General features: G+C 42.8%; 2 protein-coding genes across 7 annotated transcripts in view; one reads left to right on the top strand and one right to left on the bottom strand.

Moving 5' to 3' along the window:
* The window catches only part of LOC108922326 (microtubule-associated protein 2-like), a 72,312-nt gene extending 69,379 nt beyond the window's left edge, over positions 1–2,933 (top strand). For all 4 annotated transcript variants that reach the window (XM_029255944.1, XM_018732400.2, XM_029255945.1 and 1 more), the window contains one exon: positions 87–2,933. In XM_029255944.1, coding sequence (XP_029111777.1) covers positions 87–302 — 216 coding nt within the window. In that variant the 3' untranslated portion in view covers positions 303–2,933. The remainder of the gene's footprint in view (positions 1–86) is intronic.
* Positions 2,934–7,272: 4,339 nt separating this feature from the next.
* cfap221 (cilia and flagella associated protein 221) overlaps positions 7,273–15,879 on the bottom strand; it is a 34,022-nt gene continuing 25,415 nt past the window's right edge. For 2 of the 3 annotated variants that reach the window (XM_018732329.2, XM_018732330.2), the window contains exons 21-24: positions 15,653–15,753; positions 13,685–13,780; positions 12,545–12,628; positions 7,273–7,458 (exon numbers count right to left, since the gene is read on the bottom strand). In XM_018732329.2, the coding sequence (XP_018587845.1) occupies positions 7,341–7,458; positions 12,545–12,628; positions 13,685–13,780; positions 15,653–15,753 (399 nt within the window). In that variant the 3' untranslated portion in view covers positions 7,273–7,340. The remainder of the gene's footprint in view (positions 7,459–12,544; positions 12,629–13,684; positions 13,781–15,652; positions 15,754–15,879) is intronic. The other variant, XM_018732333.2, reaches the window with a different exon arrangement.

Genomic DNA, 15,879 nt, shown 5'->3' on the forward strand with positions numbered 1-15,879 from the left:
TTACAATCATCTTAGCCCATGCAAGAGGTTATCTGCACTGTGTACCATAATGCTTAGTGCCACCTTCTTTTCCTACCTCCCTCCAGATTGAGAGTCACAAGCTGACTTTTCGGGAATCAGCAAAGGCACGCGTAGACCATGGGGCAGAGATTGTGACTCAGTCACCGGTCCTGTCAGGCACTGCCTCACCACACCGCCTCAGCAACATCTCATCCACTGGCAGCATCAACCTACTAGAGTCTCCACAGCTGGCCACGTTGGCTGAGGATGTCACTGCTGCACTGGCCAAGCAGGGCTTGTGAGCACCTAGCCCTGGCTCTGCTGTGCTCTGTCCACAACCACCTCATCACACCTCCTCACCACAACATTCATTTCTTGCCAACCTTGTAAGAGAGAAGACTAGTGAACCAGAATGTCCTTGGATTGCAGTTACTATGGTGATGTAGTTTGTCGAGGTTTTTTTAAGCACCATGTCCACCAGAAGGAGGTGCATTGTCTGCTTTTTCTACTTTTCTATGGTGGTAGTAAGTTATAATTGATGACTAAAAGTGACTGGATTAAGACAAGACATTTGGTGGATGGAATGTTCTCCATTATGGCTTGGGTGTTTTATCTAGCCTGATGTTTTTCTGTGGTCGTTAGAAAATAATAGTCCCAGAGAGCATGGATGGCAGAAGTAAGTCAATCTGTTGCTTAGCTGCCCGGCCTTTTCACCACCCTCCCTCCCATGAAGTGCAGCTAATCCAGCATCCAGTATGGTCAATGTTTTTTGTATGTGCGTAAACAGTAGACCATCTGTCAGTGACAACTCTGCAATTGATATCAAATACCAAACACCACCTACAGTAACCAGCACCTATACATTTAGCTTACGATGTGATGATGAGCATGAACCAATAATAGTAAATAGGGTTATTTTCTATTTAAAAAAAAAAAAAAAAAAGTATTTCCACAATCATTTCAAATAAATACACTTTGCAGATATGAATTCTAGATTTACAGTGAGGGCCACTTATCATTGCCTGTTGATCCATCTATAAAGTGTGCCTCAAGAGGGGCGCTGGAAAGCTTTATTTCCAATTTCGTCCTTTCCTCATCAAATGCTCTGGGTTGTGCTGCAGTCAGCAGCATGATGTTCCACAACTGCATTAACTTCTGCAAGTGAGCATGCAGTTGAGCATTTTCCCCACTGATTTTCAGGCAGAGTCCACAGCTTGCATGAGGAGATGACTACAGTGGCAAATGTAACGTCATCTCTTAACATTAAAGTTAAAATCTGAAAGGCTACAGCCTATGTCCAATGTTAACTTTATAAAGCAGACTAAAAGGAACTTTTGACATCTGATAGCATGCATATACCTAAAACTATGTAGGTAGAGTTAAAACAACATTTTAAGAGTTTTTAAAGATAGATAGCAGCTGTTTCAGCCGCTGAAATAGCTTTCCATATGTGTCAGAGTAGGATGTTTAGTTAGTCTTATGCATAGATTAAAACAAAACTAAAAGTAAACACCAAGAAAAATAAGAAAAGGAAAATCAGTTACCCTGCATCTGTATGACAGTGTTACAGTATATTTTTTTCTTTCATTGTTTGTGATATCCTTTCTAGGTACTCTTATTTTGCTGCTGTGTTTTCCTGATGTTTTGTCACCCCCTGCCCCCAATCCATAAACCTAACAATGTATACATTTTAAAAAGATTTTGTGAACATGTGCAGGTTCCCTACCACTGAACCAGTACTAATAAACTACACTCCTAATGAATTATGACAATTACAAACAATATGTTTAGCATGAAGTGCTTTCCGGAGCAGCTTTAAGCAGCAACCCTTGCTTTCTGTTGGTGGCAGATGTCTGTACTAAAACCTAGCTTTACAAACAGTTTGTGGATGAAAGACCTGGAGTAGCATTATGTGTGTGTGTGTGTCTTTATGTGAGTGTGTGTTAACACCTGAAGGGGTCATACACAGAAGGGGCATCCCAAGGGCAGAGTAGAAGAGCAGTTTTGGGCTATGGCACTGCTGAGGTTCAGCTTGCAGTCTAGGAGTACCACTTGTTTCACTTTAAAAACCATCCTTAATATGCTAGTCATTTTGAAACCCAAGTACAGTACTGCAACACAACTGTGTTTCTGTATATAAGTAATTATAAGTGAATATTTAGAGAAAAATTCTGAAAATTGCAGGAATATCAAATAAAAAAAGCAGTGGAATTTCAAGTGTTCCAATCTCAAGGGCTGCTACCCCTCAAATCCACTGAGGAATGGTGCTTGTGTGGTCTATCAATATTACCTATCTGGCACCTCATAGTGCAAAGTAGCACAGGGTCCTATAACATCCTCAAAATTTCTATTGACTTTAAAAAGATCACCCAGCTGGCTTGCATAGTTCTCTCTATCTTAATTGTGTGTAATTTACCATGCTTTATGAAATTAGGTCCACTTTAGGTTTGAGACCTTTTTTCCTGCAGTTAAGGAACTTTTAGAGTGCGGAAATAAAGAAAAAATGTATTTCAGCAGGCAAAAAAAGCCCATCCTATCAATCATGATGAGGTAAATTATTTAGTTTATTAAAGTACGTTACTTAATGTGAAGGTTTGAGTTCAGGAAACAGATAATGGCAAATCTGGAGTCTGACAGTCCTGGATGTCAGACTGACTGAAGTGTTATTAAGGCCCTTGTCCAATGCCCCCTTCTGCTGGACCCCGCTCTCTGAGCTGTGAGCCCATTGACCACCCAACCCTGTGACCTGCACCACCCTATTCCAAGCCTCCTGCTGCTGTTTTACAGATCTCATCTCCTATTTCTGCTGAGGTGTTCCACCTTTCTGAACCTCTGATGGGAAGGTAGCATGCTTCTTTCTTCAGTCCAGCTTGCAGATGTGTCTCTTGCTGTATTGTGGTTAATGGCTTTTAATCAATAAAGATGCTTCTCATGACCTCTTTCTACTTCTGTTTCATCCGGAAAGACCAAGTAGGACCTTTCCATTTTTTTTCTCTTTTTCTTGTTTTGGGCCCCAACGAGGAGAGCATTACAATTTGCACACAAAGTTTTACTGTGCAGTTGCAGCTTATTATTTATATATACAGTCTATATGTCACAACACTATCAGATTACTGAAGAGACTAGCAAAGTAATGCCGGAATCAGATGTTGTTATGCAAGTTACAGTACAGCCTGAACAGGAGCCCAATCCATCACAGCATAGCCACAAACTCACACAGTACAGGCAACTCAGTAACCTGTCCACCTGAAACACATGTATTTTAACTATGGGTGGAAACCTATGCAAACACTGGGAAACGATGCACACGCCACTCAGATAGAGCTGTATTTGAACCTACAACTTAACATCCCTGGTGCTTTGAAACAGTAGCACTACCAACTCTGCCACTATACAACCTCCATTTGGTGTAACTGTATTAAATATTAACTTAAAAATTGTCCATTTTTGCTAGTGTAGTCTGTTTAGGAGAAAAGCAAACCAGTGATGGTTAATTGTTCAATAAACCAATTGTTTTTTTAAATGCAGGTTTCACTGTTAAATTCCTATGAAACATTACTATAATACCTTAACATACTTCATGAATCCATACATTTCATCCATCGTTCAGTGTCTTTGGCACAATCCCAGTTTGCATTCCCAACACATTCCACGAGGGGGCTGCCAATCCACCGTGTTCAGGCGCTCACCTGCAGCTGGGAAAGTCATTGGGGGGTTATTTTGCCGGATTTCCTAGACACAAGCCTTGCAGAATCTTCAATGGCTATCAGCTTCACTGTCCTTCAGCTCCTGTTGCGCTGTACTTTGGGTTCTGTCTCCCTTTTCTTTCACTATTAAACAGGTATGAGAAACTGAATAGTGCTGACTGATGCTTAGGGAGGTTTTTACATGCTGTTCTTGCTGCTGTTCCAGTAGTTATTTACTCATTTAAACAGCAGGGTACTTTTCACTCTATTAATTCAGGTTAAGTACCTTAGTCAAGGGCAGTACAGCAGGAGGTGGGACACATAAAAGAAATTATAAACATGTAAATCTTAACTCAGTTACAAATAAATGTGTTTTTTAAATAAAATCTATAAAAATATAATGTAATTTATATTAACAAGGCATAATGGTCAGTGGTGAGAGAGGAGAGAGGAGGGCACAGTAAGTATGAGATGGTGCAGAAGAGTCTTTGAGGATTCTTAACTGTAGACTGTAGTTTGTTGTTGAAAAGGTGGTTTTCGCTAAGCAAACAGCACAGTGGAAGGTTGCTAGGGGTTCCTAGTTGATTTCTGCAACCATCATTCTGCAGCCCAGAGTTTGGTTCTGTTGGCCTATAGTGCATCTGATAGCCATGGTGTGGAACTGAGATGCTGCTCTGGATGTCAGAGGAGAGGTGGATAGAGCTGAGAGGAAGACATTGGTGGCATTGACTATGTTCAACTCTGAAAACTATGCAGGAAAAGGGAGAGAGGTTAATGCAGCACAGGAAAGGGAGGAAGATGAGAGAGATTTTAGGTTGTGACAGAAAGTGTAGAAGCAGAAGAGTGGTTAATATCAGTGATGCAGGTGTGGAAGGAAATGAAGAAATGATCAGACACATGCAGCGGAGAAACAGAGGATGGGACTGCCACGGTTTCAAGAGGTGATTACCAGCCTTGTAAGTAGCAGAGGAGTGGGCTATAGAGCAATCAAAGGACTACAGGACTGGCAGAAGGCTGCTTGCATGAATGTCCCCAACATGCAGGTTGAAGTCACCCAGGAGAATCAATGGAGTATTATCACCTAGGAGAGAGCTCAACAAGATGTCAATGTTAAGGTCATCCAAGAGGAAGCAAATAAATAGAGACAGCATGGAATTCAAAGGAGGACAGGTCATTCCGAAAGAGAGAGAGAACAGAATATTCCCACTGGGGGAGATGAGCAGGCCTTTGTTTCCACCTCTGCCAGTGGGACAAGGGATGTGGGACAAAGAGACACACTGACATTGCAGGTATGACTATTTCCTCAGCAGATCCAAGATTCTGGTGGGAGGCGTAGGCTGGGATGAAGTCAGCCTCCCTCACAGCAGACCGGTAGCTCCACAGTCCAATGGAGAGGTTGAAACACAATGGAGGGCTTGACAGAGGACACACCAGCTTGTTGCAGCATCAAGAGTGTCAAGGTCTTTGATGAGGGCGATAGTGCCTTGTTCGATTACTGCAAACAACTTTAATGTCAAACATTTTTGGCACGTAATGCTATGCAGAACATGATGTGGATGGCAGAACTCGCATAGCAGCAGTGGCCTACCTTGGTGGACTCCTGCAGGTAGACTCCCTTGTTGTTGCACCCCGAGTCTTCACATCACAAAGATGCTGCTACACATCACCTACTATAATATGAAGCTGACTAATTTCCATGAGCTCAGAGCCAAAACCCAAAATACTCTGTGGTTATGACAAAAACAAAGGGACAGTATGATTATTTTAAACTCCTGACTGAAGTGCAGTCTATAGTATTCGACAAAACTGAAAAATGAATACATAAATAGACCAACGACTGCACAACAAATTATGTAGATCTATATTCAGAACTACAGAAGGGAAATGTCTGCCAGCATATAGTGGTAGCAAGCAAACCTATACACTTACACAAGCAAACTTACATGAACACAAAAAATTGCAAGTGATCCTCTAATGCAAATATAATGCACACACCACCAGGCAGAGAGATCTTGATGCACGTCATTATATTACTGTACTTCTGCTTCACTCATGTGGCATTTGAACTTGAAATTTTTTTCTAAAATTCAAAATTAAGATGTAAAAGCCAACAGCTATTACCAAAACTTTAATTAAACAAACTTCATAAATTGAGGGATATCTGTGTATACAATATAATGAAATATTCTGGTGTTGCCGTTTATAAAATCTCTTTTTACATTGTTTTAATTCACATGGCTCATTTTGCCAGGGAACCTTTTTAGTCATAAGAAATAATATAAACTTTATGCCCACACAATGGAAATTACCAGTGCCCTACAATGTTAAGCTACTTACAATTATTTACCCATTTATGCAACTGGGTAGTTTTGTGCTGGAGCAGTTTAGGGTAAGTACCTTGCTCAAGGCTACTACAGCAAGAGATGGGATTCAAAACTGCAACCTTAGAGTCTGAAAGCAGCAACTCTAACCACTGCGCTACCAACACCACTGCCCTTCCTCCTGCCATCTGGGAAAAGGTACCGAAGCATTCAGGCCTCACAGCCAGACCGTGTAACGGTTTCTTCCCCGAAGCCATCAGACTCCTCAATACCCAGGGACTGGACCAAAACCAACCCACACACACCCGTACTCAACCGAACACCATTCCACCCCCTTGGCAATTTTTTTGCTATTATGTTTAAATTTTTACAGTATTTATTAAATCGTAATATACTGTTTTTATTGTATATATTATAATATATTGTAATATATCACTGTAATATATTGTTGTTTATGTAGCACCATGGTTTTCAAGAAACATTGTTTCGTTTCACTGTATACCGTACCAGCTGTATATGGTGGAAATGACAATAAAGCCACCCTGCTTTTCGGACTTACAATGTTAATGGAACAAGTTAACTTTTAAATGTGGGATGGATGTATACAGTTTTGGGCTTGCCAAAATTGCCTGACAGCCAAAGTATTAAATTCCAAAGACAGACTTAAGTAACTATATCATACTGGGGCATGCAGCACCATGGGTTAGGATGGGGTGAAAAAGGACGCAGAAGCAGCGTTCATAACAAACAATTTATTCAGACACCAGCACAAGGGAAGTAATGCTCTGGGTCCAAGGACCCTTTTTCTTCCAGGACCTGTGCTTACAACTAGCCTTCCTAACCTGCCTTAGCACCTCTAGGCTTTCCCCAACATACTGGGAGACACGGTCACCCTACCATTTTCCCCTTAAGTGCCCCCAGTGGTTACACACACATTTAACATTATTTCCCATAATGCAACTATTTACATTAAATCAGTAACGCGGGTCATTACAATACTGTTATCTACTGTTTAGCATGTGTGTAAATGTTATACTAACTGCAACACAGAGAAGTACACTGGTTGACACCAATTACAAGTACAGCTCAACAACGATTTTTATTGTAAACATTTTTATTAACGAGGTTATGATGTGTGCATATGACACCATGAAATATATGTAAGAATGTACTAAAAAATCCGGAACAAAATCTCATTTAAGTAGTAAAGGAATCAGTTTAATAAGAAAAATACAAATAACAATCTTTGGTAACTAATGTGACATAAAACATGTTTGATATTCCAAATCTGATGTGCTGGGGCAACAATAAAGTACCACCTTCTTGTGGAAGATCATTCATATGTGAAGTCTGTCTTGACCAAAGCCTTGAGGGTGCTCAGCGCTGCCTGCACACTGGTCCCCAGTTTTGAAGCCTGACACTGTCGGTCCACGTAGTAAGGCCTCAGTTCCCTGGACAAGAGTAAAACAGGTAGGAAGAGTGGGTACGAAAGGTGAAAACTGTCAAACAAAATCACCATGAATCAGGCACTCGATACGAATAAAAGGTTTTATATAAATATAAGCTGTTTTGAGGAACTCTGAGCAGTTGGAAAAAAGTGAGATTCTAACATTTTTTTTTTGAATATTAGGTGTCCTTTATTAACAAGTTGGAAAGGCAACACTTTCATGTGAAGTAACATAATATGCTGTATATTAAAGTGCACCATAAGTATTCGGTTAAGCACCATGCAGAAGCAGGTCCCATGTGGGACTGTATAAAATATGCTCAGTAATAAAGACAAGATGTATGGGGAAAAAACTCCTCACTTCCAGTCAACAACATGAATCTTTTCAGCATCATTTGTACTTGAGTATACTCTTATAGTTTCTACTTGACTTGTCATTATTGGGAAAAAATTACAAAAAGGTCAAGTCAATGGATGGTGCTGCAAGCTTTGTTGGTTTTATCCACTTCTGGTGAATGTGTAAATATGTTATAAATACACACACACATTTCCAGAACCGCTTGTCCCATACGGGGTCACGGGGAACCAGAGCCTACCCGGCAACACAGGGCGTAAGGCCGGAGGGGGAGGGGACACACCCAGGACGGGACGCCAGTCCGTCACAAGGCACCCCAAGCGGGACTCGAACCCCAGACCCACCGGAGAGGAGGACTGTGGTCCAACCCACTGCGCCACCGCACCTCCTCATGTTATAAATAATAAATGTCATTTTTAATATATGATATGTTTAATGTTATTGTTTAATATACCCTTCCTGGATCGGGGCCTTGGTGTTGCGGAAAGGCTTGCGTGATCTAGGGATCTCCAGAGCTATGTTGTCGGGAGCAGTATGCTCCTGGCAGGGTTTCCCAAGGCGAACAGGTCTGGAGTGAAGTTCCAGACTAACACGATCCGAAAAAACCCGTATGACAATTGGGAACAAAAGAATATTTACCCTGCCCAGAACAGCGTCACCGGGACCTACCCCTGGAGTCAGGCCTGAGGGTAGTGTTCCTAGGCAACAGCCTGGTGGCCGGGCAGCCCACGTAACCCGGCCGGGCTCAGCCCGGAAAGGCATCATGGGGGCGCCATGTGGGCCCATGACCCGCAAGGTCCAGCATGGGGGTTGGGTGCAATATGTACTAGGCGGGAGGGGGTGGGGTGGCGCATGGCGTCACGGCCCTTCGAGACAGAATCTGGCTCCTGGCACGTGGAATGTAACCTCACTGGGGGAAGGAGCCGGAACTGGTGCGGGAGGTTGAGAAGTACCAACTAGATATAGTTGGGCTCACCTCCACTCACAGTGCTGGCTCTGGAATGAAACTCCTCGATAGGGGTTGGTCCCTCTCCTACTCAGGAGTTGCACGGGGTAAGAGGTACCGGGTGGGTGTGGGGATACTCACAACCCCCCGGATGGCTGTCATACAGTTGGAGTTTATCAGTTGGATGAGAGGGTCGCCTCAATGTGACTTAGGGTCACAGAAAGGAAAACTTTGACTGTTGTGTGTGCTTATGCACCAAACAGCAGTTCAGAGTATTCGAACTTCTTGGAGAGGGTGGGTGGAGTTCTGGACAGGGCCCCATCTACAGGCTCCATAGTCCTGCTGGGGGACTTCAATGCTCATGTTGGCAATGACTGGGAAATCTTGCTGGGGGTGATTGGGAAGAATGGCTTGCCCGATCTGAACTTGAATGGTGAAATGTTATTGGACTTCTGTGCTAGTCATGGTTTGTCCATAACAAACACCATGTTCGAACACAAGAATGCTCATAAGTGTACTTGGTACCAGAGCTCCTTGGGCTAAAGGTCGATGATCGACTTTGTAGTTGTTTCATCTGACTTGACGCAACATGTTCTGGACACTCAGGTGAAGAGAGGTGCTGAGCTGTCAACCAATCACCATCTGATGGTGAGTTGGATCAGATGATGGGGAAAACCGATGGACAGACCCGGTAGGCCCAGACGTTTAATGACGGAATGATTCTAGCTCGCACTTCCGGGAGAGCTTCTCCCATGTCCTGGAGGAGGTAGAGGACATGGAGTCAGAATGGACCCTGTTCAAAACCTCCACTGTGGAAGCAGCCAAGCACAGCTGTGGTGAAAAGCTTGTTGGTGCCAGCCAGGGCGGTAACCCAAGAATCCACTGGTGGACACCGGTGGTGAGGGAAGCTGTCAAGCTGAAGGAGATGGCCTTTAGGGCCTGGTTGGCTCTGGGGACTCCTGATTCAGCAGATAGGTACTGGCAGGCAAAAAGGCAGCAGCGGCTGCGGTTGCAGAAGCAAAATCCGGAGCACGGAAGGAGTTTGGAGAGGCAATGGGAAACGACTATCGGTTGGCTTCAAAGAGGTTCTGGAGAACATCCAGCAGATCAGAAGGGGTCAGAGGAGCTTTACTCAGGCTGTGCTCAGCAGGAGTGGAGAAACTCTGACCTCTGATGAGAACACTGTTGGGAGGTGGAAGGAGCACTTTGAGGAACTCTTAAACCCGAGTGATATGTCTCCCTTACAGGAGTCAGGGCCAGAGGGTTCCAGGCTGTCAGAGCCCTGGTGGAAGTCACTGAGGTACTTGGTAAGCTCCACGGTGGCAAAGCACCAGGGATGGATGAGATCCGCTCGGAACTGCTTAAGGCCCTAGACGGCTTACATGCCTCTGCATTGTTACATGGACTTCGGGGACAGTGCTTTTGGATTGCAAACAGGGGTGGTGGTCCCTATCTTTAAGAAAGGGGACCGGAGAGTGTGTGCCAACTAACGGGGTATCACACTTCTCAGCCTCCCTGGGAAAGTCTATGCCGGGGTGCTAGAAAGGAGGCTCCAGCCGATAGTTGAATCTCGGATTGAAGAGGAACAATGTGGATTCTGCCCTGGCCGTGGAACAGTGGACCACCTTTTTACACTCTCAGATAACTGAAGGGGCATCGGAGTTCGCTAATCCAGTCTACATGTTTTGTGGACTTGGAGAAGGCCTATGACCGTGTTCCCTGGGAAATTCTGTGGGATGTGCTTAGGGAGTATGGGGTACCGGGGCCACTACTGCGGGCCATTCGGTCTCTGTACATACGGAGCGAAAGCTGTGTCCACATACTTGGCATTAAGTCAAGCCTGTTCATTGTGGGTGTTGGACTCTGCCAAGGTTGTGCCTTGTCTTCACTCCTATTTGTGGTGTTCATGGACAGGATATCAAGATGCAGTCGAGGCCAGGAGGGCATTCTGTGTGGGAGTCGAAAGGTGACATCTCTGCTTTTGTGGATGATGTTGTACTTTTGGCACCGTCACATGGTTGCCTCCAACACACACTGGAACGGTTTTCAGCCGAGTGTGAAGCGGTTGGGATGAGAATCGGCACCTCAAAGTCTGAGTCCATGGTTCTCTCACAGAAAAGGATGGCATGCTCCCTCCAGGTAAGGAGAAAGAATTTGCGACAGGTGGAGGAGTTTAAGTATCTTGGGGTCTTGTTTACGAGTGAGAGGAGAAGGGAGAGTGAGGTCGGCCGCAGACTGGAAGCAGCGGCAGCAGTAATGCGGTCGCTGTAACAGACTGTAGTGGTGAAGGGGGAGCTGAGCCATAAGGCGAAGCTCTCCATTTACTGGTCGATCTATGTCCCTACCCTCACCTATGGTCATGAACTTTGGGTAATGACCGAAAGAATAAGATCGCGGATACAAGTGGCTGAAATGAGTTTTCTCTGCAGGGTGTTGGGATGCACTCTCCGTGATAGAGCGAGGAGTTCGGACATCTGGGAGGAACTCAGAGTAGAGCCGCTACTCGTCCAAATTTAGAGGAGCCAGTTGAGGTGGTTTGGGCATTTGATAAGGATGCCCCCTGGGCGCCTCCCTCTGGAGGTATACCAGGCAAGGCCAACTGGAACGAGGCCCCAAGGTCGGCCCAGGACCTGCTGGAGGAATTTATCTCACAGTTGACCTGGGAATGGCTGGGGTTCCCCCAGGCTGAGCTGGAGGAAGTTGCAGGGGACAGGGGTGGCTGGGCCTCTCTGCTCTCCCTACTGCCACCGCGACTCTACTAGGACAAGCGGGATAGAAAATGGATGGATGGATGGATGGATGGATGAATTTTTAATAGAAAATCTATAAAAATATAATGTAATTTATATTAAACTTTCTGTGTCACCCCCCTGGGTAGTTCCCTTTCTGCAATCCACATCCGTTCCAGTCCCTCGCCCCTGGTACTTCTCTAGCTTCTCATACTCTTTCTTCGTCATGTTGCTGTCATTTGGTACATCTATCACCACTGCCATCTTCTGTTCTTTATCCACCACCTCGATGTTCAGTTGGAACACTGGTACTTGCTTGTCGGTCCTGATCTGGAAATCCCACAGGGTCTTAGCCTGTCATTCTCAACCACCAGTGATTTCTCCATTTGGACCTCAGAAGATCCAACCCATACTTGGTGCAAATGTTCCTGTACACTGTTCCAGCCACTTGGCTGTGCTGTTCAGTGTATTCTGTTGTTGCCTACATCTTGCATCCTGCCACTAGGTATCGGATTGTCTCTGGGGCCTCTTTGCAGAGTCTGCACCTTGGGTCCTGTCTGGTATGGTAGACACCTGACTCTGATGTATTTCTGGATGCTCTGTGTTTCATCCCAGAAAGGGGCTTTGACACCCACTCAGTATATATACTGTATATAATTATTATTATTATTATAATAATATACTGTATATAGTAGTGGTTACTGCATAATGGTTAGCACTGCTGCCTTTGGACCTAAAGGTTGCACGTTTGAATCCCACCTCCAGCCCTTGTAGGTACCCTAAAACTACTCTAGTAAAAAATTACCATGCTGTATAAATGGGTAAAAAATTGTAAGTAGATTCATATCTGAGGTGTATGTTGCTTTTGAGAAAAGTGTCTGATGTAAAACTTACTATAATAAATATAGTGTATACATTTTTGGCTTTTACCACTCGCTTTTCCACTGAATTCTCTAGTGCAAAATATATTTACAGAGAAAATTCCAAGTAACTGGCCTGATGAGCGTTTCTATACCTTAAATTATCTATACATTTTTTGAGCTGCTGTGTCTGCTATTACCTTTCACTCGGCAGGGATATTTCTATCTGGGGAAACTCAGCCTTTATCATTTCCAGCGTAAGAGCCATGGTGCAGTTCTCAGACCTGTAAGCACAAAGTCTTGTGTATTTAAATCTAACACAAAAGCCAACCCTGAACCAAATCTTCAAGTTACAGTACATTCATCAAGTTGAATAAATGGTGGAAAGTTTTTCCAGTGATGTCACTCCCCAGTGCATTACATTACACGCACAGAATTACCATACTAAGAATTGACATACTACTATATGTATGGTATGTACACAGTACCATTACACTTATTTTATTTTCCTATTCAGGTCTTAAAAGAACTCCTGCGATAGCAGCCAGGATTTCGCCTCAGCCTACCCCATAGCACAGCACCACGTATATAGCAATAATAATAATAATAATAATAATAATAATCATCATCATCATAATATTAAAAACCTTTCAGACACTGTGATCCTTTTGTCATATAACTCTTTTCCTTCTTTCTTCCTTTTGGCTTCTGATGTCCAGTGAGAATTTATTCAAAGAACTAAAGTCTCAATACTGCCAAAAGATCACTTTAAACTTGGTGCTAGCAGTGCCTTTTCAGCACATCTTAATATTAACTCGAAAAATGTTTTTAAAGCATATTTTTATTACAGCAATATCCTGGACTTTTACAGAACCCACCCTAGCGAATAAATCAATGTGTCAATTATCATGCCTTTTTTACAATTTAATTTTTGTGTTGATCAGAGTGCAGAAAAACCTATGAATTAGAAAACCTAATGCGTGAATAAATCAAAGGACATTGTGTTAAGGTTTGATTGTGAGAGTGGTTACAAGCAGTTCAAGTTGAGATTAAACTATCATTTTCTTCTACATTCAGTGATTAATTACAAGTCTTTGCTTTGATGGAAAAATAATATCTTTTGAAGCAAAAGTGGCTGTTAGGTGGGAATTATAAATACCTGGAAAAGCCAAGGAACTTTTTATTGATGTTAATTGCACGGGTGGTGCCACATTACAGGGCAGTGTGGCCACTTTAAAACCTCTCGGTTTCCGGCTTCCACGGGACTAGGACTGCTCACAGTACACAGGAGGTATCTGGGTTTGGTGTAGGCAGGCAGTGCAGCTGTGCTGTGTACTTACGGCCCATCAAGCAGATCTTCCTTAAGCTCCACGGGGAGGCAGTTGAGAGCAGGAGGCGCTGAAGCCGGAAGCAGATCATCATTAAAGGGGTCAGACCTGGTGGAACGCAATGAGCTTAGTCAGAATCATTGGCAGAATCCATCTAGGATGGATGAGGAAAAATACTTTTATTAAAAATGCTAATGAAACACCATCTTTGAAACAGTTAACAATTCAAGTACATAGGATTCTTAAGCGCTATATATGTGCTGTATGTGTGTATACTGTGTATATACTGAATGTATACTGTGTGTATGTGTGTATATATATATACACACACACACACACACACACACACACACAAAAATACTTAACTCTCCATCATAGATCATAAAGTTTGAAACTGGTACTGCCTTCCTCAAGGTTTCTGACAGAAAACTCTGTTGGGATGTCTAACTGATGACCTCCATCACTGTGTGTCACATGGACACTATAAGCTTATAACAGTCTGCATTACAAAATGTGTAAACCAAACCCATACTGTATGTACACAAAGGAAAACTGAGGCCTAGAACTCACCCATTATTTGGGTTGCAAATGTTATTTAAAAATGTACCTCTATGACCATAGAAACATCTCTGAACAGTACTGTATTTATTGTTTTACCATGGAGGTTTTCAGTGATATACTGTTATTTTATTGTAATCGTACCCATGTCATATTATCATAGAGATTAACACAATATTTAAGTGATCCAGTTACAATAATTAGAAGACAACAAATGACAAGTGGTGCAGATCCAAATCTAAATGTCACTTTTAATTCAATAATAATAATAATAATAATAATAATAATAACAACAACAGCAGCAACAATACCTGATATGCTTTGCACCTTTTACCACATTCTACCAGGGAAAAGTTATTTCTGGATCCAAAAGCCATTACTGTGTGACCTAATACATTTCCCTTTGTTTGGACACATACTTTAACATAACAAAGATATAAAGCCAGTCCTTGGTAACCTTGGACCTGAGCACATTCCTCGGCATTTTTCATTCTGGCTACAGTAGATCTTTGTCAAGGTTGGGGAGGGAAGAGCAGAGCCAATGTTTTCTTTAGCCCTTTAAATAGCTTTTAAATCATTGTATTTCCACATAGCCCATTGGGACGCTGGTGCTGCTGTGCAGGGTTCTCACAAAGCAAGTCATAGGGAGATTTTCAAGACTGAAGCAACAATGTGTTTTAACACGTCAATATTTATAATGCTACAGTCAAGTCTCATGTGAAGTAATTATCAAAGGGGATAATGAACATTATGAGAACTGTCACGTGTATGACTACACAACTGTTTCGAAAAGCAGTCACATTAGGCAAAATACATAGGGTACATTAGAACATGGTGAGACAGTGGGTAAAGCTGGTGCCTCTGAACTGTTCCATGGCATGAGGCTGTGGCCAGTTCAGGGTATGCAAAACTTGTATATCTTTCCCCATGTCTGCAACCCCCCCCAGTCTCCCAAAATGAAAGGAAGCTGCTGGCCAAGGAGTCATCAGGAGATGGGTTTCACTGGCTGGCACTTTGAGATACACATTAGATCACAATCTACCTTTTATTCCTATATCTTTTGATTCATTAAAATAAATATTATTAATTATTTAATAAACACTAATTAATTAACTATGTGAGTCTTTCTTCTTAAGCAAGCAATACAGGTTTTAATGTCCCTGAGTAAGGAAATTACATTTGGAGACATGGTTTGTCTGAGGACAGGGTAAGTGACAAGACTGACTCCAAGAAAGCAGCTCTATGATGAAAGGATCTCTTCTATATTTTTCAAACACACTAAGAGTCAGATATGATTTTACACTAAACCAACCAGAATTTGGTAACATTGTAATAATTCACTCCAATTTGCATAATTCATGCAAAGTGATTAATTAGTGCACTTTCTATTTATTTGGGGGAGGGTGTTGATCTCTGTCTTACATGCGTGGGACGAGGAGCTTGGTCAAAGTTGAGGTGGTGGACAAAGTAGACAAAACTGGTGACTGGAACTTCTTCCAGGTCATTAAACACCGGATCACCTCCTGTAGCCGATGAAGAAACGCATGATTTATGCAGCGACACTGGCCAAGAGGGGTACATTAAATCAGTGGCCAAGGAACCAAACTCTGTTAATATGGAGACTGAGATTGATTTGATAAGGCATATGT

Source organism: Scleropages formosus, chromosome 1 (genome assembly GCF_900964775.1).
Source record: "Scleropages formosus chromosome 1, fSclFor1.1, whole genome shotgun sequence".
Classification (NCBI taxonomy): Eukaryota; Metazoa; Chordata; class Actinopteri; order Osteoglossiformes; family Osteoglossidae; genus Scleropages; species Scleropages formosus.